The sequence below is a fragment of the Geotrypetes seraphini genome, chromosome 7, assembly GCF_902459505.1.
Source record: "Geotrypetes seraphini chromosome 7, aGeoSer1.1, whole genome shotgun sequence".
NCBI classification, from domain to species: Eukaryota; Metazoa; Chordata; class Amphibia; order Gymnophiona; family Dermophiidae; genus Geotrypetes; species Geotrypetes seraphini.
In genome coordinates, this window is record NC_047090.1 from 156949412 (window position 1) to 156975085 (window position 25674).

Here is a 25674-nt window from a genome sequence, read left to right on the forward strand (position 1 = left end):
TACCGCCAAGTGATTTCCTGCACTCACGTCACTCCAGCTGCTCTATCCTGGCTCCCCCATGAAAAACCGTATTCGTGTTTTTCCGAGATTCGCGGGGGTTCCTGGAACGGAACCCCCGTGAATCTCGGGGGAGCACTGTACATTTCACTTCCTTAGTCTAGTCTAATTTCAGCTGTTATTACATAGTAACAGCTGAAATTAGTAACTACTAATGTTGGAACAATGTAATAAAACTTAGTAGCACTTATCTTTGCTTGTTGTTAAACATGACATGTTTAGCTGTTGATTGGAAATACCAAAGCAGCCCAAAAAGAGAATATATTTTTTTCTTTTTGCAGTGACTTAGGCTCTGTGAATACACAAAATTAAGCTGCTCCCCTACTTAGACCCAAGTTTCACCTATTGACGGCTTCCTCGGGCGGAGTGTAAACTAAAATTGAAAATTAAATAAAATAAGTAATCATTTGAAAGAAAAACTGCTCACAACCTCCCATAATATCAGGATATGAAATTTTTTTTCAAAGTTCTATAATAATCACTTTTCATTCATTTAGTTAGGCTTGGCAGTTGGATAATGACAAAAAAAATAAAACAGAAAAACCACGGTTTTAAATTTATAAAGCATGAGCCAGAGCGAGCCATCCAAAGTGTAGCCAGCATTCAGAGCAATGCTAATCAAGAAAATCAGCTGACTGCAGTTACCGCAAAAGGTTTAAAAAGACGGGCCGCTTTGGTATTTCCAATCAACAGCTAAACATGTCACGTTTAACAACAAGCAAAGATAAGTGCTACTAAGTTCTATTACATTGTTACAACATTAGTAGTTATTACTCAGTAACAGCTGAAATTAGACTAGACTAAGAAAGTGAAATGTATTACAGGGACAGAAACGCGACATGATGGTCATGGTCCTAGTACTGTTTTCCTGGCGGCTCATGCTTGCAAGAGACACCAGACACTGAACACTTTTCACAAAATAATTTAAAAGATTAAGACAGTATTTATTATAAATTAAAAAAGATATGCTTTATTTTAATTGAGTTGTATTGAATGAGCATACAAAACCTAATTTGAATTACTAGACTTATTTAGCTATACTGTCAGCACTACATGTTTTCATGTAGAGGGCCTAGGACAACTTTTAAAGAGGGTGTTCCTCAGGTAAACACCCATTTGCCTGCAAAAATCACTTTGATACTTGCTTAATAATGACAGGTTAAATTAGAAGCAAGTATAGCCATAAATGCAGAGTTGTCAAGCCTTAGTTTTTTTGACGCCCTTTGCTAATAATGCATTTAGATATATGTGTTGTGGTATTTATAGTTCTATGTTACCATTCAAATAGACAAGACACTCGGGGCTAGATTCACTAAGCCCATTGATCAAGTCCCGACCACTTAGCAATCCCTTTGCGACCTGATTTCCCTCCAACCCAATTCACTAACCTTGTGGTCGATCATCCTCCCATGCAAATGAGTGGAAAAGGTATGCAAAGTAGGAAGGATGCAATTCACTAAACAAATGCAGACACACCTATTGGGCTGGCCAATCCAAAAACAAGCAACTGGTGAGGACCAGTCGCTTGTGTAAAAACCCTACTCTCTGCTCCCAATCTCCTGCTCTTCCCCGCAGTGCAAGCCCATGGTTATAACCTGCGGGTTAAAACCACGGGCTCACGAAAAAATAAAAAACAAAAGTACAAATCAAAGTTTTCTTTTCATCTACAGATGGTCTGTGCATGCATCGGGATCACTGGAGAGCAATTCATGCGGTCGGTTGAGGGCGTGATTACGATCACCCTCATTTGCATGAGGGCAATTTGTGAATCAGCCCCCTGGACACTGATCCAATCCGTGTCCTTAGTGAATCTAGTCCTTGGAGTCAAATTCAAAACTTTTTAACAGTGAAGTGGTCCCCTATAGAGAATTGGTCACTTAACAGTTCTGACAACAATTTCAATTTATCAATCATTTTCATTGTTTTAAGTTCTTTTCTTATTCATTTCATTTATTCCACTAATCTGACCCCTTGCTTTATCTCTGTTCTTTGTTTCTAGATGCGTAAATATGTTTTCACATTTGACTAGTTACATGACATCATTATTGCTTGATAGTTAATTCAATGGTGAAACAGTTTCACAGCTGAGGACTTTCTTCAGCAAAAAAGGGACAACAAGCAAGTTATGTATCCAATGGTGCAGAAGATAATAAAAAAAATACAATACATATTAAAATTCTACACATGGTATGCTGCAAAACTGCTTCCCCTTAAAAACAGACCCTAATTTTGATGGTAACTAACATAGCAAACCTACAGTGGCAGCAGTGATCCCAGGGAAAATGCGTAACAAACCAACATTCCTGTTCAGGTTAACATGTACTAGAAACTTCTTTGTCGTATTGGCTCTCCACACGGCTTCCCAGTTAACTGTGAAACAAAGAGGAAATTGTCAAAACTGATTGGATATTTAAAAAAAACCCCAAAAAAACCACCACCGATTTTACCACAAGTACCGTATTTCCCCACATATAGGCTGCAGCAAACGGCAACCTATGTTTTAAAAAAATCGGTACATAAGCCACCCCATAGTATTAGCTGCAGCTTATCTACCAGTACATTACCTGCTGGACGGCTGCCTCCTTGAATCTCCAGCGGTGCAGGGCAGTTGTGATCTTTTCGGCATCCAGCCTGGCCCTGCACCACTTGCTGAATGGCTGCCATCAGTTCTCATGAAAACTGACAGCATCCATTCATCAAGCGGTGCGGGGCCAGGCTGGATGCTGAAAAGATCGCAACTGCCTTGCACCGCTGGAGATTCGAGGAAGCAGCCGGCCAGCGAGGTTTTTTAAAAAAAGGTACGGGGTGGGATGATTTTAAAGTGTTAGATAGGCCGCCCCATTTAACTAAGCCGCATCCCATAGACATGTTTTTAAAACCCATGTATAGGCCGCAGCCTATATATGGGGAAATAAGGTACTAATCTTACATAAAACTGTAGTTTTAGATTGAGGCTTTGTGGATCTTAACCACATTATGCATCAATATACATTAACTACAAGCTTAGATGCTGATGTACTTTCTAACAGAAAACATCAGAAACACAGATCCCATCATTTGATCATTCCCTCTTTTAAATAATTACACTAGGAGTTTTCTCACTCTACAGCCATTGGCTATTTGGTCCCTCTGGAACATGCTTCCACCAGACAATTGGTCTGGGCTTTCTATCATCAGATTTAAAGCTAAACTTAAGACTCTGCTTTTTTGCCATGCTTCTCCAGATGCCATGTAATCTGGGTTGCCTCAGAATTATTTTTTGTTCAGCCTAGTGATGCCCCTTTGGGGTTAGCCCACCTATCCCTTCCTTATGTTGTTTGGTATTAATGTCTATGGTTATTATTGGTATTCTATGCAGCCCCTCCTTTTGTTTCCTGTCTCTTGAGGTTAGGGCTTGAGGTTTCCATGTCCCTGTTTGTTTTTATAATTGTTATTGTTCATTCACCCATTGTTAGCCACCTTGATGGTCTCACCTAAAATGTGTAGATTATAAATTTTGCATATAAATATAGTGAACTAGCTTAAAAACCTCTAGAAATTCTGGAGTATGGTTTCTCTGGCCAAGCTCTGTCAGTAATGTCACAATGAGTGAAGATTTAGGAGCCGATTCTCCAAACGGCATACCGATTATAGGCAGCGGTAGACCGCTGCCTATAATCGCCATCTCACCAGCCAATCAGCACACATGTTTTTTTAACAAAATCCATGCTGTGAAGGATGTCTACAATATAGGCATCTGACTTGTGCCTACGGAGGCATCTAGACACACCTACCGTTGCTCAGGGCCGGCATGGTTTCCACTGGAAGTGGCCTTAGGTATACGTAAGCGTCCCTATGCATCTCAGTAGGCACGAGACAAATGCCTTAAATGTACGCCTGTAAAATGATGTCCTACATTTAAGGCGTCTATTAGAAAAAAATACACAATTCACTAAAGGATGCCAATGTGTAATCGACACGCGATTGCGACTGCTTCTTAGATGGCCACCGAGATTGGCGTCCTTTAGAGAATCAGGCCCTTAATGTCCTTCTTGTCTTCGAAGAATCTTTACTTCACCTCAAGAGTGCCGTAAAAATTCTGGACTAGGAGGTTAAAAAAAATCCTATCATTTAGCACAATTTATTTCTCTTAATAGAGAAGAATTTCCAGTTCTACTGATTTGCATTCCGACTGTGCTGTCTTTTAGCAGAATGAGTAAACTACCATGCTACAGGACAGCATTAAATTTATGATCTCCAAATGATGCTATGTTTTATTCCATCACCGAGGATCTTTTTTTGATAGAGCATTAATTAACTTAGGGGACCTTTTACTAAGCCGCAAGTTTGTGGCACACCAAAACTCGAGCAACCTGTTCTAACTTGAAGGTGCTATATCTAAAAAAGTGTAACTGTTGTAGCATACTCCTTGAATTATGCAGATTAAAGCATAGATCTAATCACTTTAGAATACAAATTAAATAAAACAAACTCATTCTATGACTGGGCCAGTGAGTGCTCAATTGAACTAAATGTTGGTCCAAAAGCATCAAGTAATAATTTTAGCATATCTGACCACCTGTGTTTTAAATCTTAAGTATCTTCTAGATCCTAAGGATTATACAGTACTGTAGCTTATGTTTTCATGCCTCAAAATCAAATAGGCTTATCATCTAGTAGATAAAAGTATGCCCCAGGTTGTACCACAGGTTCTAGAACTAAAGAAATTATGAATTAGCTTATCTTTAAGAGGTCCTTTGCTGCTAGCTAGAAACATTCATTTGTTAAGAATAGCTATACTGTGTTAGGCCAATGATCATCTAGCCCAGTATCCTGTTTCCCCCATGTCTGTCTGAATAGCAGACTATGGACTTTTCCTCTATGAACCTGTCCAAACCTTTTTTAAACCACCTATGTTAACCACTACCCATTTTCCCTTTAAGATGTTTTACATTGCTATAGCCAATCATATAGTTAGATAAGACAATACCTTAGACAGCTGAATGAAAACTATACCTCCTTTAGTGCTCTTAAACTACTAAAAACCATAGATATCCTTTTTCTATGTTACAAGTTAGTCATATCCAGCTTATAGTGCAACACAAATGAGCAGTACTAGGACATAACAGCCGTACTAGGTCAGACGAATAGTCCATCTAGCCCAGTATCCTTTTCCATAGTGGCGAATCCAGGTCACAAGTACCTGGCAAAAACCTAAATAGTAGCAACATTCCATTCTACCGATTCCAGGATATAAGCATTGGCTTCCCCCATGTCTGTCTCAATAGCAGACTATGGACTTTTCCTTCTGAAACTTGTCCAAACTTTTTTTTTTAAGCCATCTGTGTTAACTACTGCTACCCTCTAGATTAGTGGTCTCAAATTCAAATCCTTTGCAGGGCCACATTTTGGATTTGTAGGTACTCAGAGAAAATAGTTAATGTCTTATTAAAGAAATGTACAGAAGAACAAATGTGGAACCAGATCCTGGACTTCCAAGAGTTTAAAATTGTAAAGTTTATTGGTGTATAAAACAAATAAAATATCACAATATACTGTAAGTCAATGATTGCACTGCATTAATGATGACCAGACCCTACATGGGCTGTGTTTTGGCTTTATCTAGCCTTCCTCTGGGATCCTTAAAATGCAGTCACAAGCATTCAAAAGACAATAAGTCTGTGAGATAAATAATTGCGATTAGCCGCGACTTAAGTGCTGTCTGAAGTTGCTAAGACAATTTTGCATGAGGTAAAAACTCTTTATAGTTTATAAATCTTTCCTTTTGGCTAAGGGCTCCTTTTACTAAGCCGCGTTAGCATTTTAAGCGCACGCAGCATTTTAGTGCGCGCTAAACCCATGCTATGCGACTAGAACTAACACCAGCTCAATGCTGGCGTTAGCGTCTAGCACACGCTATTCCGCGCATTAATGCCCTAGTAAAAGGAACCCTAAGTCTTAATAATAATATTGTAATTTGATCATAGATCAAGAAACTATTTTATTTTACTTTTGTGATTATGATAAACATACCGAGGGCCTCAAAATAGTACCTGGCGGACCGGGAGTTTGAGACCACTGCTCTAGATGGTCCATGTTATAACTATTTATAGTATAGGACTCAAGCTACAGTTTCATTTTATATCTCTACTTCTTAAGACAAACCTGCAGAGGCAGAACGTACAATCCTTATATGAAGAAGGCAAACACCTTCTAGCTTAAGTTTAAGCGGGTAAGAAATTTTTTTCAAATAGATAGATAACTTCTTCACCTGACCCCTCAGCCAAAGGAAAGTACAACATTTGAACTGAAAGGTGGAAGAAAAAGATGAGAAAGGACTAGAAATCAAACACAAACATCGTATAGGACACCATCCTTGCATTTGTGCAAAAATAAACAAACTACTGCACCAAAATTAAAGGAAGTCTTATATATATCATAGCACAGGAAACATTTCTAAGACTTTTTTTAATGCCCTGAAGTGAAACACCTTATTTATGTTCAGGCTCTCTTACCCAATAAAAGCAAAGAACCTGAAATCCAAATGAGGAAAAAGAAAAAAAAAAAAAATCTAGCTCTAATCATTTTTGTGCTGAAAATATTGTAGATGGCTATTTATTAATAGGCACTAATTCATGTTCTAAAACAGCACACTTGTGCTCTTTATGCCCGATGATGGTGAAACTGGGCTGTTCCGACATAAATGTTTGTGCACCATTGCAGCTTTTATGCATTTCTAGATAGATAGATATACGAGATGCTTAGCGCTAGATTTTTTTTCCATTTGGATTTCAGGTTCTTTGCTTTTATTGGGTGAGAAAGCTTGAACATACATAAGGTGTTCCACTTAATTAGGAGGAGCAAAAGTACAAGCCAACTTGATACAACATGAATCAAGGCAAAAATCACAGCTATACAACTGCTTTCCTTCCTCCCTCTACTTTTGACCAAATGTGAATCAAAAATGCATGCAAGTCAGTTCTAGAAACAGGCAATAATTTGTTTGGGCAACAATGCAAGTTTAAACTTACTGTATGAGAAGAGAATTTCTAAATGTGACACCTCCCTAAGGAGTGGTGACTCTACTTGCAAGTTATGAAATCAAACAAGAAATGCAACTTTTAATGATAGCAAAGTTCCACACAAACAGTGCTGTCTTTTAAAGGTTCAGACAAGTCATACAAGTATACCAATTGCTTTGTTAGTAATCTGGCTGACAGTCAAGGGGAGGAGGGCTAAAGGAGAGTTACGAGACAATCCTTGGGTGGGAAACAAATACACACAAAAAAAGTTGTAAGCCCCACAACCTTTTTGAATGCAATAAGTTTTTGTTATTAAGGTCAACTGATATATGCCTTTGATAATACTTTTACCCTTCCAATACGTATTTATATAGGATATTTTCTAACACCTAACTATGTGATTTTGATGTTGATTAACAATTATACCACATAAACGTGATCCTTAAAATATCACACACTCTGATATTTAATAAAAGTTTTTTTTAATATAAATATTACCGTATTTTTGCTCCATAAGACGCACCCTAGATTTAGAGGAGGAAAACAAGAAAAAAAAAAAAAAACCCAAACATTCTGAACCAAATTCGCCCTGCCAGGCTCTATACCCTGTCACTCCCCTCTGGTGGTCTAGTGGTAGGCCGGGACAGGGCGGGCAGGCAGGCCTAGTGGTTGGCAGGCAGGCAGATCCCATATCCCCATGAACCCCCAGTACCTTAAATCATCCCCATTACACCAGTACCCTTTTAAACAGCCCCATACTTTATAAATCAAACCCCCCAGTACCTTTTTTTTTTTTTTAAACCTGTACCTTTTATTTAAAAAAAAAAAAAAAGGTTTTATTGGCACTCTTTTTTCATTTTCACCTCAGAGCACGCAACCCCTTCCCCCCCAACCCCCAGAAACAAATGCAATATGGCCCAATGTAATAAAAAGCCCGAGAGCTGGTCTCGATGGGCGGCTCTAACGCGGAGCTGGGTGGCCCGCGGAGCTGTCCATGGGGTTTAGTAAAATAAGGGTTTAGGCAGGCAGGGAAACATAATTGAAGGGAGGAGGTCTTTCCGGTCGTGGGAGGGACCTCCTAAAGGGTCGAGTAGGGGCCGCAGGGTTGGGTGGGGAGGGGGTACATAAGCAGGGCTCTCGGAGGACCGTAACGGTTTCCGGTCCTCCGAGGCTGCTTTCGTTGGTCATGGGATGAGTGGTGGGCCGGCTGGGAGCCGTGCCTGGTGGGTCTGATGACCCTGGACAAGGGGGCATGTGGGGTCATGCCACCCCTCGGACCCTTGCTTAGACGGCAGGGTCGGGGGCCATTTTCATCTATGTCGGTAGCTCGGGATCAGGGTCACAATGGTGATACCATTGTGTGGGTTTATTCAGATAAATTGTTATATAATGCTGTTTGTATATGTGGTTTATTATATAAAATGTTATTTAAATATGTTTGTTTTACAATAAACAGGGCTGCGGCCAGTTTTCTCCAATCAGTTGTATGTGTCCTGTTTGGGATAGGTGGGTTTGGATTGGAGCTTTAGGTCAAGAAGGGTATGCTTCAGGGAAGCGGGTCACTCCAGCTTCCGCTGTTATAAAAAGCCCGAGAGCTGGTCTCGATGGCCGGCTCTAACGCGGAGCTGGGTGGCCCGCGGAGCCGTCCATGGGGTTTAGTAAAATAAGGGTTTAGGCAGGCAGGGAAACATAATTGAAGGGAGGAGGTCTTTCCGGTCGTGGGAGGGACCTCCTAAAGGGTCGAGTAGGGGCCGCAGGGTTGGGTGGGGAGGGGGTACATAAGCAGGGCTCTCGGAGGACCGTAACGGTTTCCGGTCCTCCGAGGCTGCTTTCCCGCCCTCCCGCCCTTGGTTTGAGGGGTGCAGTGTTGGTTTTCGGTTAGCGGTATCCCGAGCTACTGGCAGCTGGTCTCATCATGGGATGAGTGGTGGGCCGGCTGGGAGCCGTGCCTGGTGGGTCTGATGACCCTGGACAAGGGGGCATGTGGGGTCATGCCACCCCTCGGACCCTTGCTTAGACGGCAGGGTCGGGGGCCATTTTCATCTATGTCGGTAGCTCGGGATCAGGGTCACAATGGTGATACCATTGTGTGGGTTTATTCAGATAAATTGTTATATAATGCTGTTTGTATATGTGGTTTATTATATAAAATGTTATTTAAATATGTTTGTTTTACAATAAACAGGGCTGCGGCCAGTTTTCTCCAATCAGTTGTATGTGTCCTGTTTGGGATAGGTGGGTTTGGATTGGAGCTTTAGGTCAAGAAGGGTATGCTTCAGGGAAGCGGGTCACTCCAGCTTCCGCTGTTAAAGGCCCAATGCCAAAAACACAGAAAACAAAGAAGACCTCAAACTAATTCCCCAATTCACTCTTTCAGAGAAACAATACAAGATATCCATCCAATAAACATGAAACGTCAAGAATAGCCTAACCCCCCCACCTCTCAGTCCCTCCCCACCCCCAACCCCCCTCCAATTGCATCGTAGGTAGGAAAGAAAGAAAGAAAGACAGACATAGAAAGAAAGAAAGAGAAACATAGAAAGGAAGAAAGAGAAACATGGCAAGCAAGGCAGATGAGGCTACCCCATACATTTTAAAAGTCTTTCTTCCTTCCCTTGACGGCTCCATACTATTTCAGGGCAGCAGGCGCACGAGTCAGGAGCGCGGAGGTCAGGACTAAGCTTTCCGCGCTCCCGCTTGGGCCTGTGCTTCTTTCTGAATGGCTGCTGGCAGTTCTCGTGACTCCCGTGAGAACTGCTGCCAGCTATTCAGAAAGTGGCACAGGCCCTAGCAGGAGCGCAGAAAGCTTAGTCCTGACCTCTGCACTCCTGACTCGTGCGCCTGCTGCCCTGAAATAGTAAGGAGCCATCAAGGGAGGGAAGGAAGACTTTTAAAGGTATGGGGTTTGAAAAAAAAAAAAAAAAAAGTACAAGAGGGGTATAATTAAAAAGGTACAGGACCACCAGGCTGCTTGAAAAAGGGACGTCGGTGATGTCGGCGGGTGGGGTGTTTATTTTAAAAAGGTGGTCCTGTGGCGACGGTGGGCGGACGGTATTCAGAAAGGTGGTGCGGCTGCGTGGGGGGAAGGGGGGATTGTACAAATTTTGTGTCTTCGCTTCATAAGACGCGCCGAGATTCCACCCACTTTTTGGTGGGAAAAAAGTGTCTTATGGAGCGAAAAATACGGTAACTATGTTATGTAAAAGAGAAAGCTCATCAAAATGCTTGAGTCATCCATGCAGTCCTCTTAACAACCACTGTATAGACCAGTGTTTTTCAACTTCAAGCCAAGTACCCCCTAAGTCTATCAAATATCAACTAAGTACCCCCGCCTAAGATCTGCCCCAGATTTGCCCAAGCTCCACCCCAGACTCGCCCCCATAATAATAGTACTAATTGTAATGCAATTACAAAGCGGTCAATGCAGATGACTTAAAATATGCAATGTCACCTCAGTAACAATTACATAAAAATAGACAAATATAGTGCAAAATATAGACAGATATAAATTCTCAAAATTGGCACATATTGATCACTAAATTAAAAATAAAATAAATTTTCCCTACCTTTGTCATCCAGTGATTTTATTCTTCTCATTGATTTGGCTTTTGCATCCCATTTCACGCAGAGCTCCTATGATTTTGTATTTTTGGACTGTTTAGCTTTTCCGCATATCTTCTGCCCTAGGACTAGTAAGGACCTCTGAGGAAGACACTATTGTTAAAACATGGACTGTGTAGGGTCCAATGCTCCCAGTGAACTAGGTCCTTAAGGTTTTTATGTGGATTGCTATTTTAATTTTTTTTTTTTTTTTTTTAATACTTTTAATAAAGTCCATCTCAGGAACATTGTCTCTCCACAGTGTTTCTTTGATTTTATTTTTCTAATCATCCTTTTCCAGTCTATGGATGCACTTTTTTCTGATTGGGTTCTTAACTGTGTTTCCAGAGCCATCATATGCATTGATATTTTTTTTCTTTACACTTTCCTTCCAGCATCCATCTTTGGCATTAACTTTTACCATTCAACTTTTTTCCATTTTTCTGCTCTCTTCTCAAAACCTACTTTTCCATGTCTTACCTTTCTTTCCTATCTCTCTCTCCCGTCCTTCCCTGGTCTGGCATCTCTCTCTCCCGTCCTTCCCTGGTCTGGCATCTCTCTCTCCCGTCCTTCCCTGGTCTGGCATCTCTCTCTCCCGTCCTTCCCTGGTCTGGCATCTCTCTCTCCCGTCCTTCCCTGGTCTGGCATCTCTCTCTCCCGTCCTTCCCTGGTCTGGCATCTCTCTCTCCTGTCCTTCCCTGGTCTGGCATCTCTCTCTCTCTCCTTCCCTCCCCCTTCCACTGGTCTGATATCTATCTCCCTCCAACCCCTCGCAGGTCTCTGTACCTCTCATCCCTCCCTCCACTGCTCCTCCCCTCCCCAACCCAAAGCAAAGGTTCTCTCCCCTCTTCAGGCCCCAACCCTTAATTTCTCTCCCAACCCCATGATTTCCCCTCCCCCCCGGGCCAACCAAGGTACCTGGTGGTCCAGCAGGAGTCTTTGTGGCAAGAGCATGACCTTCTAAAATGGCTGTCGCAACCTCTCACAGCAGCTCACAGTACTACAGGAAATGCCACGAGCAGCTGCAAGAGGTCACGACAGCCATTTTAAAAACCAGCTGAGAGGAGACGGGAGCGAAAGGGCTGCACTCCTGCCACAAAAAAGACTCCCACTGGACCATCACATACCTCAGTAGGCCTGGAGGATTTGTGGGGTTTGGAGGGAGATTAAGGGGTCAGGGCCAGGAGAGCGATTCCATCAGGAAGCCTCGGTGCCTTTGCTAGGCCAGCCACCTCAGAGGAAAGAGGAAGTTGCATCATCGGAGATGGGTCAGTCTAGCAAGGGCCCCAAGTGGAATTGATAAAGTAATGCTAGCAGCAGCTGTATGTGGAAGTTAAAAGTACAGTAACCTGCTGCTAGTCCGTAAGGACTGGAGAAAGAAATCAATGGTGGAAGGTGGGAGACTTACAGCGCCACACCACATAGTCCCTGACAATGGTGTGTGTACTCCCTGGGGTACACATACCGCATGTCGAGAACCTCTGGTATAGACTCACACATAGTATAATCATAGAGCTAAAAAATCCTCTATACTAAGTACAGTCAGTGGTTGGTGCAAATCAAAAAAAGGTATCTATATATACATTTAAGAACTTATCTCAAATGTCAACATCTATCCAATGGAAATTCAAGTTATATCCAAAGTTAATGAAAAGTAAGCAGCGTTTTTATGAGCCTCATCCCCTGAAGTTTTCATTGCCTTGCTAGTTATCCCAGGCCAGCTCCTACAACGTCCCCCACCTAAAAGAGGGTCAGCCAACCCCAACTCCTCTGCTCTCCCACTACCTGATTGCCCTCCACAGACCTAACTTTAAATGGCTTGATGGTCTAGTGGCTTCTTCTGGGCAAAGTGATCCCCAGTCATTCTTATTTATTTATTCAATTTTCTATACTGTTCTCCCAGGGGAGATCAGAATGGTTTACATGGATTTGTTGAGGTACTCAAGCATTTTTTCCTGTCTCTCCCAGTGGGCTTTCAATGTATTATACCTGGGGCAATGGGAGACCAAGTGACCTACCAAGGGTCACAAGGAGCATTGTGGGTTTGAACCCACAACTTCAGGGTGCTGAGGCTGTAGCTCTAACCTCTGCACCACACTCTCAGATATAGTGTGGTAGAAGATAGCATGGCAGCCACTGTTTGACAGAGATAGCACACATAGTTAACAAGCATGGTAAAATATGAAAAAAACTTGGTATGCTGAGGCTTAGCACGGCAAGCATAGTATGGCAGAACATAGCATGGCATAGTATTACGAAGCATGGCTAATGCATAGTATGATACAACTTGCCAAATATGGTAAGGCAAGCATGCATGATTGTCGCATGCTAGGCCCCTGCTTAGATCTGCAGGTGGTACTAACAGCGACTTTCTCAAGCTTGGCGTGGCTCTTTCTAGAGAAATGAGGAGGCCCTTCAGGAATTTCAAAACAGGCAACCACCTGGTATATTCAGCAAATGCTAAGTAGTGCAAATGACATAGGACTCTCAGGAGACAATGTTCAATCATAAGATTTGAATTTTATTTAGACCTTAAACTGGTCAACATTCAAAGTGAACTTCATTAAAAGTATTAAAATTTATTAAAAGTTAATGCTATTAAGCAAGCAAGCCCATTGCGGGGAGGTTCACTGCATTACTGTTTTTTGAAGAGTTTTACTCCCTTTGAACACCAATTATTGCATCTCCTGAAGAAGTCACCAAAACGGGGCCACGTTGGGACCCCCTAGTCATGTCTAAGAAAAAGCGATTCATTTTTTCAAGTTGATACTTGCTGTTTTATAAGTTATGGCTTGTTACTTTGCCGGTGTTAAGGCATAAAGAGCTGTATTAGGCAACAAAAAACTTTAAAAACCTAAAGCTTAAAACTATACTAACACTCAAAAAAGAAAATTACACTAAACTTGAAACTACAAGTTACCATATGCAATAACTGGATGGTAAGCTCCACGAGGGGGGTCCCACTCCTCATTACAGCTTCATCTCTCTGAATGTATGGAAACGGTCAATAATTCTTTATAAACACGACAGTGAGCTTTGATTTTTTTTTTTTTTACTTTATTGGTATATAACAAACATCTCATCTCAGAATTAATATACAAGTTCCTTTTTTCTTATATATGTTTATTTATGCCTCATTCTAACAGTTTTCTTAAGCCTCTGAAATTCATTCTTATTTTTTATTTCTTCTCTTTTCATTCATTTTTATTGGTTCAAGATATTCTGATTATTATGTGAAGTAGAACATGGGATACTGTTCTTTGTTATGTTTATTTTGTTCTTCACTGTATTATTGTGTTGGTATTTGAAAATAAATAAAATTTCTTGTAAAATTTTTTTTTTAAAAAAATGACTACATGTATTCTGAATTTAAACCTTTCAGAGTTCACTTTGAAAGTGGTGTCAAAATATTTAACTTAATCAATTTTGATTTTCAACTAATATAAGACTACAGAGATCATATTAAAAAATGTTTTAACTGCATTACAAAATAAGATTTAAAAAAGTGCTCAACTTCTAACATGCTGTTTTGTGTGACAAATTACAAGGCTACAACTTACTTGTAATATCAACCTCAGCTTTTGCAAGTGGAGGCAAGTTGGGCGAGGTGAATGCATTGAAACTCTCAGCATCCACCTTAGTCACCCTGTTTCCCCTGTAGAGTTTATAGTGAAAATACAGACACACCTGCAAGACAAGTTAAAAAAAAAATTCCAAGTTCAGCCCAATAATTATAACACAAACCACAATCTACCCCTTCTATTCTTTCTTCCCAGTCTTAGTCTTTAAAGTACTAATAACACTTCTGTTATTATTTCAACTAGTTTGAGAATTTATCAGCTGTCCAGAACATTAAAATCAGTAGAGATTGCATTACTGGAAGTATCATCTCTCTATACTATGAGATTGGAAGAATACTGAATAGCTACTTTTAATATAATAGGACCAAAGCTCTGGAACTCTATTACATAAGAAGAGAGAGATTTAAAATATTGAGACATTTAAGAGAGAACTTAAAACATTTTGTTCCAATATGCTTTTGGTACAGGTATCTTAGCTAGATTGTAAGCCCGCCAGGACAGATAGTTAAGAGTATCCGAACAGGTTACAAGTAGACATTTCACAATCGTTTGGAAACAGACTAGTCATGACAACAAATAGGTTACAGTAGACAATAACAGAGCTTATTCTAGAGACCATATATATATTGTAAATTAAGATGATGAATAATTGTTGAAATACTTTCAGATGGAGTCAACTTATATTGAGTTTTTATTGTTTTATGTAATATAGTTTAATTGTTATTGTATTCCTATATGATGAATATGTATATACCGCTTGTTATCTGTCGACAATGTGTACAACCAGACTGTGACCCTACACAACTGCCTATCCAAAATTAAACTTGGGATGACCACCAACAAACTCCAGCTGAATGCTTCAAAAACAGTACTATGAACAGGAAAGAAAAATGCTCCTTTATTCACCCCTCCTTATACAGGGAATCAACCACCCTGACAGCAAAGGGTGAAGTACGAAACTTAGGAACAATACTCGACTCAAACTTATCGCTCTCCAACTACTTCTCACAAGTGGTTTCTGCTTCTTTCTACTGTCACCGACAGCTCCGAAAATAAAAAACTACTTCAACGAAAAAGACTTCACACAGCTGCTATATGCCTGGATTACTGCAATGCCTTATTTAATGGTCTAACAGCGAAGAACATCCATCCACTAACTACAGTGAGTACAAAATGCAGCAATTAGGCTACTGAAAAACATATTGGTCTGCGACCTTGTTTCGCCAGTGCTAACCGTAGCTCACTGGTTGCCCATAACCAAATGCTACATCTTCAAAGGCCTAATACTAGCATACAAATCTCTTCACATGATGGTACCCAGACACCTCTCACATGAACTCTCTCCCCCCCCCCAAATTCCTAGCCAAATGCTACGTTCCCAGGGCAAAACAAGACTACAAATTTCCCCTGGGAACGCCCTCCAGCTTCAAACAGCACAGAAACGATCCTACTCCCACTTCCTATCAAACATATGGAACATCTACCCTCACATATCAAATCCCTAGAGGGTTTCTTAAATTTTATGAAAGCCATAAAAACCACTTTGCCTAACCCCTCCTCCCGACCTCAACCAGTTCACCCCACAGTCTACAACACAGGAACCTGATAGCTGAAGCTGCCTATCATTTGCCATACCCAGGAATCTTTAACAGAACTTTACCGTCAGCCAGACTTCCCCTACCTCGCACCCTTGTGTCCTACCCATCCTGTATACAATTTCCTTATGTACATTGTTACCCAGTAATTCTGCTATTCTGTATTATCTTTTAGCATGCAACCTATCTGATGGTGCACTATAATCCTATGACGGTAAAACTGTAATCCAGGATATAAAATGAAATAAATAAAATAGAGAGATGCAGTGAACGCATAGTTACTCACCTGTAGCAGGTGTTATCCAAGGACTGCAGGCAGATATTCTTACTAGTAAATGATGTCAATCACGAAGTCCCGGTACAGTCAGTCAAAAAATGTATTGTCACTTTAAGTCTTTTAAAGATCGCCCGTAATGCGCATGCGCCGTGCTTTCTGCACCTTCATCAGCTTGCAGGGTTATCAGTTCAGTAACAAAGCTAAGAAGCCAACTAGGGGAGGTGGTAGGATTGTAAGAATATCTGCCTGCTGTCCTCAGATAACACCTGCTACAGACAGGTGAGTAACTATGCTTTATCTGAGAACAAGCAGGCAACATATTCTCACATATGGATCTACCTAGCTGCCAGGGTCGTGGATGAGGAAATGGTGTGAGGAAGAAGGGTTCCACTTCGTGAGGAACTGGACAACGTTCTGGGGCAAGAGCAAGCTCTACAGGAGAGATGGACTGCATCTGAGTGCGGCGGGAACAAGACTTCTAGCAAACAACGTCAGGAGAGGAATAGAACAGGCTTTAAACTAAGAAGAAGGGGAAAGGCGACAGTCGACCAAGCTTCGATGATTCGGAAGACGGTATCCCGTGAAGATACCGAGGGGAAAAAAGGCTGGGAAGAAACAATGGACAAATCACAGGAGTCGACAAACCCAGAAGAGGAGGTTATAAGAATTGTAACAACAGAGAAGAAACTAAAGACCGAAGCACAGGGAAAGGAAATAAAGACAAGGATGTACCAGGATCTAAATTGTATATATACTAATGCAAGGAGCCTAAGAAACAAAATGGGGGAATTAGAAGCCATGGCCAATGCAGAGGACATAGACATCATTGGAGTCTCTGAAATGTGGTGGAATGAAGAAAACAAATGGGATACAGCATTGCCGGGGTACAAGCTCTATCGCCAAGACAGGTCAGGACAAATAGGAGGTGGAATAGCCCTTTACATAAAAGAAAGCATACAATCGACAAAAATGGACACAGCAGAAATGACCAACAAGCTAGAATCGCTATGGGTTAAAATACCTGGAAGAAAAGGGCCTGAAATAAAGATGGGCTTATACTATCGTCCGCCCAGGCAAACCGGAGATATTGATGAAGAAATGGAAGCCGAGATGAAGCGAGAATCCAAAAGCGGTAACACGGTTATTACGGGAGACTTCAACTACCCCGGGATAGACTGGAATCTTGGAAGCTCAAATTGCACTAGGGAGACAGAATTCTTAGAGGCTATACAAGATTGTTTCATGGAGCAGCTTGTCAGAGAACCGACGAGAGGAAATGCCACTCTGGATCTAATCCTAAATGGGTTAAGGGGACCTGCTAAAGAAGTAGAGGTAGTGGGATCGTTGGGCAACAGCGATCATAATGTGATCAAGTTCAAGGTAGGAATACCGAAAAGAAAAAGAACCATAGCGACAACTTTAAACTTCAGTAAAGGAAACTACGAAGCAATGAGGGAAATGGTAAGGAAGAAACTTAGGAACACTTCAAAAAAATGGCAAATGGTAGAACTTGCCTGGTCTTTTCTCAAGAACACGGTGAGCGAGACGCAAAATCTATATATCCCCAGATTCAGAAAGGGGTGCAAAAAGAGTCGAATAAAGGATGCGGCGTGGATAACCAAAACAGTGAAGGAAGCGATAGGCAATAAGAAAAATTCATTCAGGAAATGGAAAAAGGACAAAACTGAGGGGAACTGGAAAGAGAACAGGAAATATCAAAAAGAATGTCACCGAGTGGTTCGAAAAGCCAAAAGAGAGTATGAAGAGAGGCTAGCCAGGGAAGCACAAAATTTCAAACCGTTCTTTAAATATGTTAAAGGGAAGCAACCGGCTAGGGAGGATGTGGGACCGCTGGACGAGGTGACAAGAAGGGAGTGGTGAAGGAGGAGAAAGAAGTGGCAGAAAGACTTAACGTATTCTTTTCATCTGTATTTACAAACGAAGACACATCCAACATTCCGGAACCTGAGCAATTCTTAAATGGAAATCAGACAGAAAAATTAACAACCCTGGAAGTGAGCCTTGAAGATGTACACAGGCAGATAGATAAATTAAAAACAGACAAGTCCCCGGGTCCGGACAGAATCCATCCAAGGGTTCTGAAGGAATTAAAGGAGGAGATAGCGGAACTACTGCAGCAAATTTGCAATCTATCCCTGAAAACAGGCGTGATCCTGGAGGACTGGAAGATAGCCAACGTTACGCCCATCTTTAAAAAGGGATCAAGAGGTGACCCAGGAAATTATAGACCGGTGAGTCTGACCTTGGTTCTGGGGAAAATGGCAGAAACACTGATAAAAGAAAAAAAAAAAAAAAAAAAAAAAAAAAATCGATGAACAATTTTAAAAGAAATGAACTTCTGATAACCAGCCAACACGGTTTCTGCAAGGGAAGATCTTGCCTAACTAACTTATTGCACTTCTTCGAAGGAATTAACAAACGGATGGACAAAGGAGACCCCATAGACATCATATATCTAGATTTCCAAAAAGCCTTTGACAAGGTGCCCCATGAACGCCTACTCCGGAAACTGAAGAACCATGGGGTGGAAGGAGTTGTACATAGATGGATCAGAAGCTGGTTGGCGGGTAGGAAACAGAGGGTAGGAGTGAAGGGCCACTACTCGGACTGGAGGAGGGTCACAAGTGGGGTCCCGCAGGGCTCAGTACTAGGGCCGCTGCTATTTAATATATTCATAAATGATCTAGAAACAGGGACGAAGTGTGAGATAATAAAAATTTGCGGATGACACCAAACTATTTAGTAGAGCTCGGACTAAAGAAGACTGTGAAGAACTGCAAAGGGGCTTGAACAAACTAGAGGAATGGCGACGAGATGGCAGATGAAGTTCAATATTGAGAAATGTAAAGTATTACATGTGGGAAACAGAAACCCGAGGTACAACTATACGATGGGAGGGATGTTTTTAAATGAGAGTGCCCAAGAAAGGGACCTGGGGGTAATGGTGGACTAGACAATGAAGCCGACAGCACAGTGCGCAGCGGCTGCTAAGGAGGCAAATAGAATGCTAGGCATCATCAAAAAGGGTATTACAACCAGAACGAAAGAAGTTATCTTGCCATTGTATCGAGCGATGGTGCGCCCGCATCTGGAGTACTGCGTCCAATATTGGTCGCCGTACCTTAAGAAGGATATGGCGATACTCGAGAGGGTTCAGAGGAGAGTGACGCGTCTGATAAAAGGGATGGAAAACCTTTCATACGCTGAGAGATTGGAAAAACTGGGATTCTTTTCCCTGGAGAAGAGAAGACTTAGAGGGGATATGATAGAGACTTACAAGATCATGAAGGGCATAGAGAGAGTAGAGAGAGACAGATTCTTCAAACTTTCAAATAATAAAAGAACAAGAAGACATTCGGAAAAGTTGAAAGGGGACAGATTCAAAACGAATACTAGGATGTTCTTCTTTACCCAGCGTGTGGTGGACACCTGGAATGCGCATCCAGAGGGAGTAATAGGGCAGAGTACGGTACTGGGGTTCAAGAAGGAATTGGACAATTTCCTGCTGGAAAAGGGGATAGAGGGGTATAGATAGAGGATTACTGCACAGGTCCTAGACCTGTTGGGCCACCGTGTGAGCGGCCTGCTGGGCACGATGGACCTCAGGTCTGACCCAGTAGAGGCATTTCTTATGTTCTTATGGATCTGACACAAGTGTTTGAAGTTCATTGACTCAGTGGGCAGACATGATAGATATGAGAAATATTATATTCCAAATGAGATATTTGAGAGATAAAGATGCAAGTGGTTCACAAAGAGGCTTCATAAGAGTGGAAACTATAACATTGAGATCCCAAGGAACTGGAGGAGGAGGAGGAGGTTTGATTAGAGGTTCGATATGAAAAAGGCCTTTTATGAATCTGGAAACCAGCGGATGTAATCTGGATAAAAAGCCATAAGTGTATGGAAAGCACTTATTGTACTGAGATGAACTCTGACTGAAGTAGAAAGACCAGAGTTAGAGAGGTATAGAAGATAGTCCAGAACTGATGGTAGTAGACAAGTTATTGGATTCAGTGAGTTGAGATTGCACCAGATTGTGAAACAAGTTCACTTGAAACTAATAGAAGCGTTGAGCAGAGTGTGTTCCTAAAGGCTTCTGTGATGGCTGACACTAATGCAGATAGTAGAAAGGTAGCTACTGGCTCGTAGAGATACCACACTAAGAGAGCTAACGAACATAAGATTGCGATGGAGAAGAGAGCCCTTGTACTGTGTGAGCAGCATTAGAAAGACTTGATGTGTGATGGGTTCACATATACTGAATTGTAGGAGGAGAGGAAACCATGGTTGTCGAAGCCACAGAGGTGCTATGAGAATCAAAAGTAGTAGCTGATAAGGTAAGGAATAAGAGGTTAGCTTTCATAAACTACAAAAGATCGCAGAAAGAGGAAGACACAAAATATCTGGAAAAGTTAAGAGAGGCTAGTCGAGTAGTCAGGAAAGCAAAGATACAAATGAAAGAAAAAAATAGCTGACATAAAGACATTTTTTTAGATATATCAGTGAAAGGAAGAAGTGCAAAACTGGCATTGTGAGACTCAAAGGTGAAGGGGAGAAATATGTAGAAGCTGATAAAGAAAAGGCCGAATTGCTTAACAAAATATTTCTGTTCTGTGTTCACGGCTTAAGTGCCAGAAGCGGGACCACAGAGGACAAACATGAATAGGGATGGAGGAGTTGTAGACCCTGATCAATTTTCAGAGGGTTGTGTTCGTAAGGAACTAGCTAAATTAAAAAGGTAGACAAAGCAATGGGGCCCGATGGTGTGCATCCAAGGGTGCTGAAAGAACTTAAGTCAAGTTTTGATGGCTCTACTGACTGACCTTTTCAATGCTTCTCTAGAGTCAGGAGTGGTACCAGAGGACTGGAGAAGGGTGGATGTGGTCCCTCTCCACAAAATTGGAAGTAAGGAAGAAGTAGGGAATTACAGGCCGGTAAGTTTGACTTCTGTGGTAAGCAAATTAATAGAAATGCTTTTAAAACAGAGAATGGTCAAGTTTCTGGAATCCTGTGGATTACAGGACAGGAGGCAACATGGATTCACTAGAGGTAGGTCTTGTCAGACAAATCTGATCAATTTCTTTGACTGGGTGACCAGAGAATTGGATAGAGGGAATACACTAGATGTGGTGTATTTAAATTTTAGCAAATCCTTTGACTGTGTACCACACAGGTGTCTAATAAATAAACTGAGTGTCCTCGGGATGGGTCCCAAAGTGATGGGCTGGGTCAGGAACTGGTTAATTGGAAGAGGGTAGTGGTCAATGGATGTTACTAGTGAGGAAATGGATGTTACTAGTGATGTGCCTCAAAGTTCTGTTCTTGGGCCTGTTCCTTTTTAACATTTTTAAAAGCAATATTGCTGAAAGGTTGTCAGGTAAGATTTGTCTCTTTGCAGATGATATCAAAATTTGCAAGAGTAGATAACCCAGATAGTGTGAACAACATGAAGAAAGACCGAGTCAAATTTGATGAGAGATCTGAAATTTGGCAGCTAAAATTTAATGCAAGGGCTTCCGGTGATGTCACCCAACTACATGGCCGGTTAGAGCGGGAGCTCCGACCTGTTTGAACATTCAAACCTCATAATACAGCACTATTTCCCCTTCCATAGATAATTCTTGCGAGATTCTACAATCAGAAGAGTGGTGGAGTAGTGCGATGCCACCAAGAAAGAAATCTGTGTCCTCTAAACAACTGCCGGGAGGATCGGAGAGCAGAACCCTGCACCACATGGGAGCGGTTTCTAAAATGGCAGCGTGCAACTCATGCGAGAGTGAATCAGAGCCTGATTCAGGTCACGATGATCCGAGAATAGTGCCCCCATCTACAGGCTTTGCTGCAATTACAAAAGCTGATTTGCAGAAGTGGGTTAGTGAAATCAAACGGAGATGGCAGGAGTCAAGGGGAAAATTACGGAAACAATTTGGGAGATCAGGCAGGATCTGGCTGGCCTGGTGCAAAGTGTGGAAGGAACCGAGCAGTGGATCAGCGAGCAGAAGGAGCAGGTTCAAGCGGTGCATACTCTGGCTACTGGCACGCAGAGGGATCTGTTGAGACTGTGTGACTCGAGTGGAAGACTTAATGAACAGATCCCGGAGGAACAACATTCAGTTGCGGGGGGGTTCCCGACACTGAGGAGTATCAGGATGCGAAAAAGGTGGTGAAGAGCTTATATGCCCTTCTTCTTGGTGAGACAGCAGAAGGGAACCCTGACCCCATAGTGGTACCTAAGATTGATCGGGCTCACGGGGCGTTGGGGCCGCAGTGCAGCGAGCTGCCACGTGATATAGTGGCTTGCCTCCATAATTTTCAAGAGCGGGAGAAGCATTTAAAAGCAGCGCAGGCCAAGGGCACGATTCATTGGAACAATTATAAGGTGGAAGTCTTCCAAGACCTCTCCTCTATCACACTGCAGTGTAGACGGGAGTTTCATCCTGAAGCAGCACTCCACCAAGTATCGCTGGTTGTTTCCTTTTGGGCTTTTGTTCACTATCAAGGGAACTCACAAGAAGGTCATACTGGTTTCTGAAGTGTGGAAAATCTTGCGAAAAGAGGGCTTAGATACCCCAGATTCCGAGAACAAGCGGAAGGTGGTAGCATCAAAGTTAGAGAAATATCGCTGGCATGAAGTTCCAAAGAGCCTAAAGCCTCAGAGGAGCTGGTCTGAGCAGGAGCAGAAGATCTGGGAAGCCCAGGAGCAGCAGGAGGACACTTGCAGGGTCTATTTGTTCCCATTTGGTTTTCTCCTGAAATGTACACATTGGACTCAGTATTGTGGGTTCCTTTGTGGGGTTTTGGGTTGAGTGTGTGATCGTATGGGGGTGATGGTTTGGGGAAATTTGGCCTTGGAATGTGAACAGGGAGGGTGGTGCATATGTGGGTGATTTACGAGTGCGATTATGGAGGTGTTGATGCGTCAGAAGGGGTTGGGGGGAGTCACAAAGTCTAGATGGGTGGTAGTGGTGGACTTGGGGAGGGGGCAGGGTAGTTGTGGGGGGAGTATTACAAGGACTATGGGTACTTAATGTGGGGTGATGACAGGAAGAAACGGTAACACAGTTCGAGTTTGTAGCTTTAATGTGCACGATTTGAATTTACCTCACATGAGGCAATTGTTGTTAAAACAGTTTAAATGGTTAAAAGTAGATGTGGATTTTGTACAAGAAACACATTTTTTGAAAACTGGGGAAAAGTTGTTTTCCAAAAAGGAATATGGGGTGAAATGTTGGGTGTCTAATAAGAGAGAACACAGGAAGGCAAGGATGGGTATTCTATTTGCCCACCATTTGAAGGTGCAGGCAGTTAAAGAGTGGAAGGATGAGGGGGGGGGAGAAGATGGATTATTTGGGTGGGGGACATTAATGGGGTAAAAGTAACTCTTGTGAATGTTTATGGTCCCAATACCAAACAATACAGCGTACTTGATGAATAATATTAATAGGAGAGCAAATCTATAATTCATCCTATTCTGATAATAATCCTTTAAGATCACCCTTAGTCCTCTCACTAGAACCAGTGGTGCGAAAAGGCCCTCAGAGATGCCACCAATATACTCTAAATTTTCATAGTATATGGCTTTATGCATCAAATCCTCATCAGGTCCATTGTTAAATGGCTCTTATAATTAGTTAAATAAACCATTACTATTTTTAAGATGTTTTTGAAAATGTTCTAATACTTAGCTTAATGTTTGTGGTCATCCTGGGGGGGTTTCTTCAAGGCTAATATCCCTATAACAACAAAATAATTGTTTTATGTGTTGATTCAATATCCCTACTTTAATATATTACAAAGTTTTAAAGCTAAAAATACATCTACTAATTGTTTTTCATATGAATATAAAATGAAAAAAATACCTTAGTGCAGCTTTTTACCCATAAATCGACCACTCGGTGATTTGTACTAAGATGGCTGCGGCGCTTTTCTTTCACTATATATACCTCCCAAAGTCAGTTGTTGAGTGACGTCACAGGGAAGAAACCAACCCGATGACTCAGGGAGGTTTATTTAACTAATTAAAAGAGCCATTTAATAATGGACCCGATGAGGATTTGATGCATAAAGCCATATACTATGAAAATTTTGAGTATATTGGTGGCATCAGAAGGCCTTTTCGCACTACTGGGCCCAATACCAAACAAGGTATGTTTTTGATGAACTGTTCCCTAAGATTCTGTCTGCTAAACTAGGGCATCTTATAATGGGGGGGGGATTTCAATTTAGTCTTACACCCTAGACTGGATTCTAGAGGATTGAAAGGGGATAGGAGATAGAAAAAAAAATTGAAGACTTTTATGGAAGTCTTTAATGTAAAAGATGGGTGGAGGGGTCAGCACTGGGGAGACTAGGAGTACTCCTTTATCTCCTCAGTTCAAAATACGTATTCTCACATAGATTTGCTATGTCTGGATAGGAGCTGGGGGTTAAAATTAGAGCGGCGACTATAGAGAACATTACATGGTTAGATCACGCACCAGTTTGGCTAGATCTCTATTGGAGGAGGCACCGAGGCTGGGTACCAGATATTGGAAGCTGAATGACAGAACATAAGAATTGCCGCTGCTGGGTCAGACCAGTAGTCCATCGTGCCCAGCAGTCCGCTCATGTGGCAGCCCCCAGGTCAAAGACCAGTGCTCTAAATGAGACCAGCCTCACCTGTGTACGTTCCAGTTTAGCAGGAACTTGTCCAACTTTGTCTTGAATCCCTGGAGGGTGTTTTCACCTATAACAGACTCCGGAAGAGCATTCCATTTTTCTACCACTCTCTGGGTGAAGAAGAACTTCCTTACGTTTGTACAGAATCTATCCCCTTTCAAACTTTAGAGAGTGCCCTCTCGTTCTCCCTACCTTGGAGAGGGTGAACAATCTGTCTTTATCTGCTAAGTCTATCCAAAGTACAATGATCTGGAAATTCTCAGCAGATAATTTTATTATTATACATTTATAACAACAAACTTGGAAAACTGATTTCAGATATTTGTAAAAGCAGACCTGATGAAGATGGTTCTTTTTTCCCCAAGCCAAAAGGCACTATAAATACAGACCTCAGGAATAACAAATTGTCCAGCAATCAGCAGTGCTCCCAGCAGATTATCACGGCCATCATTCTGAATCTCATATATAGGAACCTATGGAACAGATAAATCAGAGCTGAGTCTCAGCATAAAAGCTCAATAGCTGGTAATACTTCTTTAAAATGTGAATTACAAAAATACAACATACTTGTCCGATATTCAAAGCAATTTAAGTGGATAGGAAAGGTTCATGCCTGCTTAAATCACCTGGGGCTACCCAAAGACCAACCAAACTTCAATATATTCAGTAGTATTTAACCAGGCAGTGCCACTGAATATTGGCTTGACTGACCAATGTCCACAGTGGACAGGATAGGGGTAGTACAGATTGCAGAGTTTGGGAGGAGCTGGCAGTTATATGGGTGCCAGCTATATTCATATATCCATATAGCTAACTAGGCGAATTTAGGATAGCTTAAAAGTTGTCCTAAATCTGGCCAAAAGGAGGCAATGTCTGGAAAG

The 25674-nt window shown here is 41.8% G+C and overlaps 1 protein-coding gene across 2 annotated transcripts in view; it reads right to left on the minus strand.

Annotated features, from left to right (window-relative positions):
* ASPG (asparaginase) overlaps positions 1-25674 on the minus strand; it is a 151906-nt gene that overhangs the window by 77813 nt on the left and 48419 nt on the right. For both annotated transcript variants that reach the window (XM_033952584.1, XM_033952583.1), the window contains exons 5-7: positions 25183-25266; positions 14219-14345; positions 2315-2427 (exon numbers count right to left, since the gene is read on the minus strand). In XM_033952584.1, the coding sequence (XP_033808475.1) occupies positions 2315-2427; positions 14219-14345; positions 25183-25266 (324 nt within the window). The remainder of the gene's footprint in view (positions 1-2314; positions 2428-14218; positions 14346-25182; positions 25267-25674) is intronic.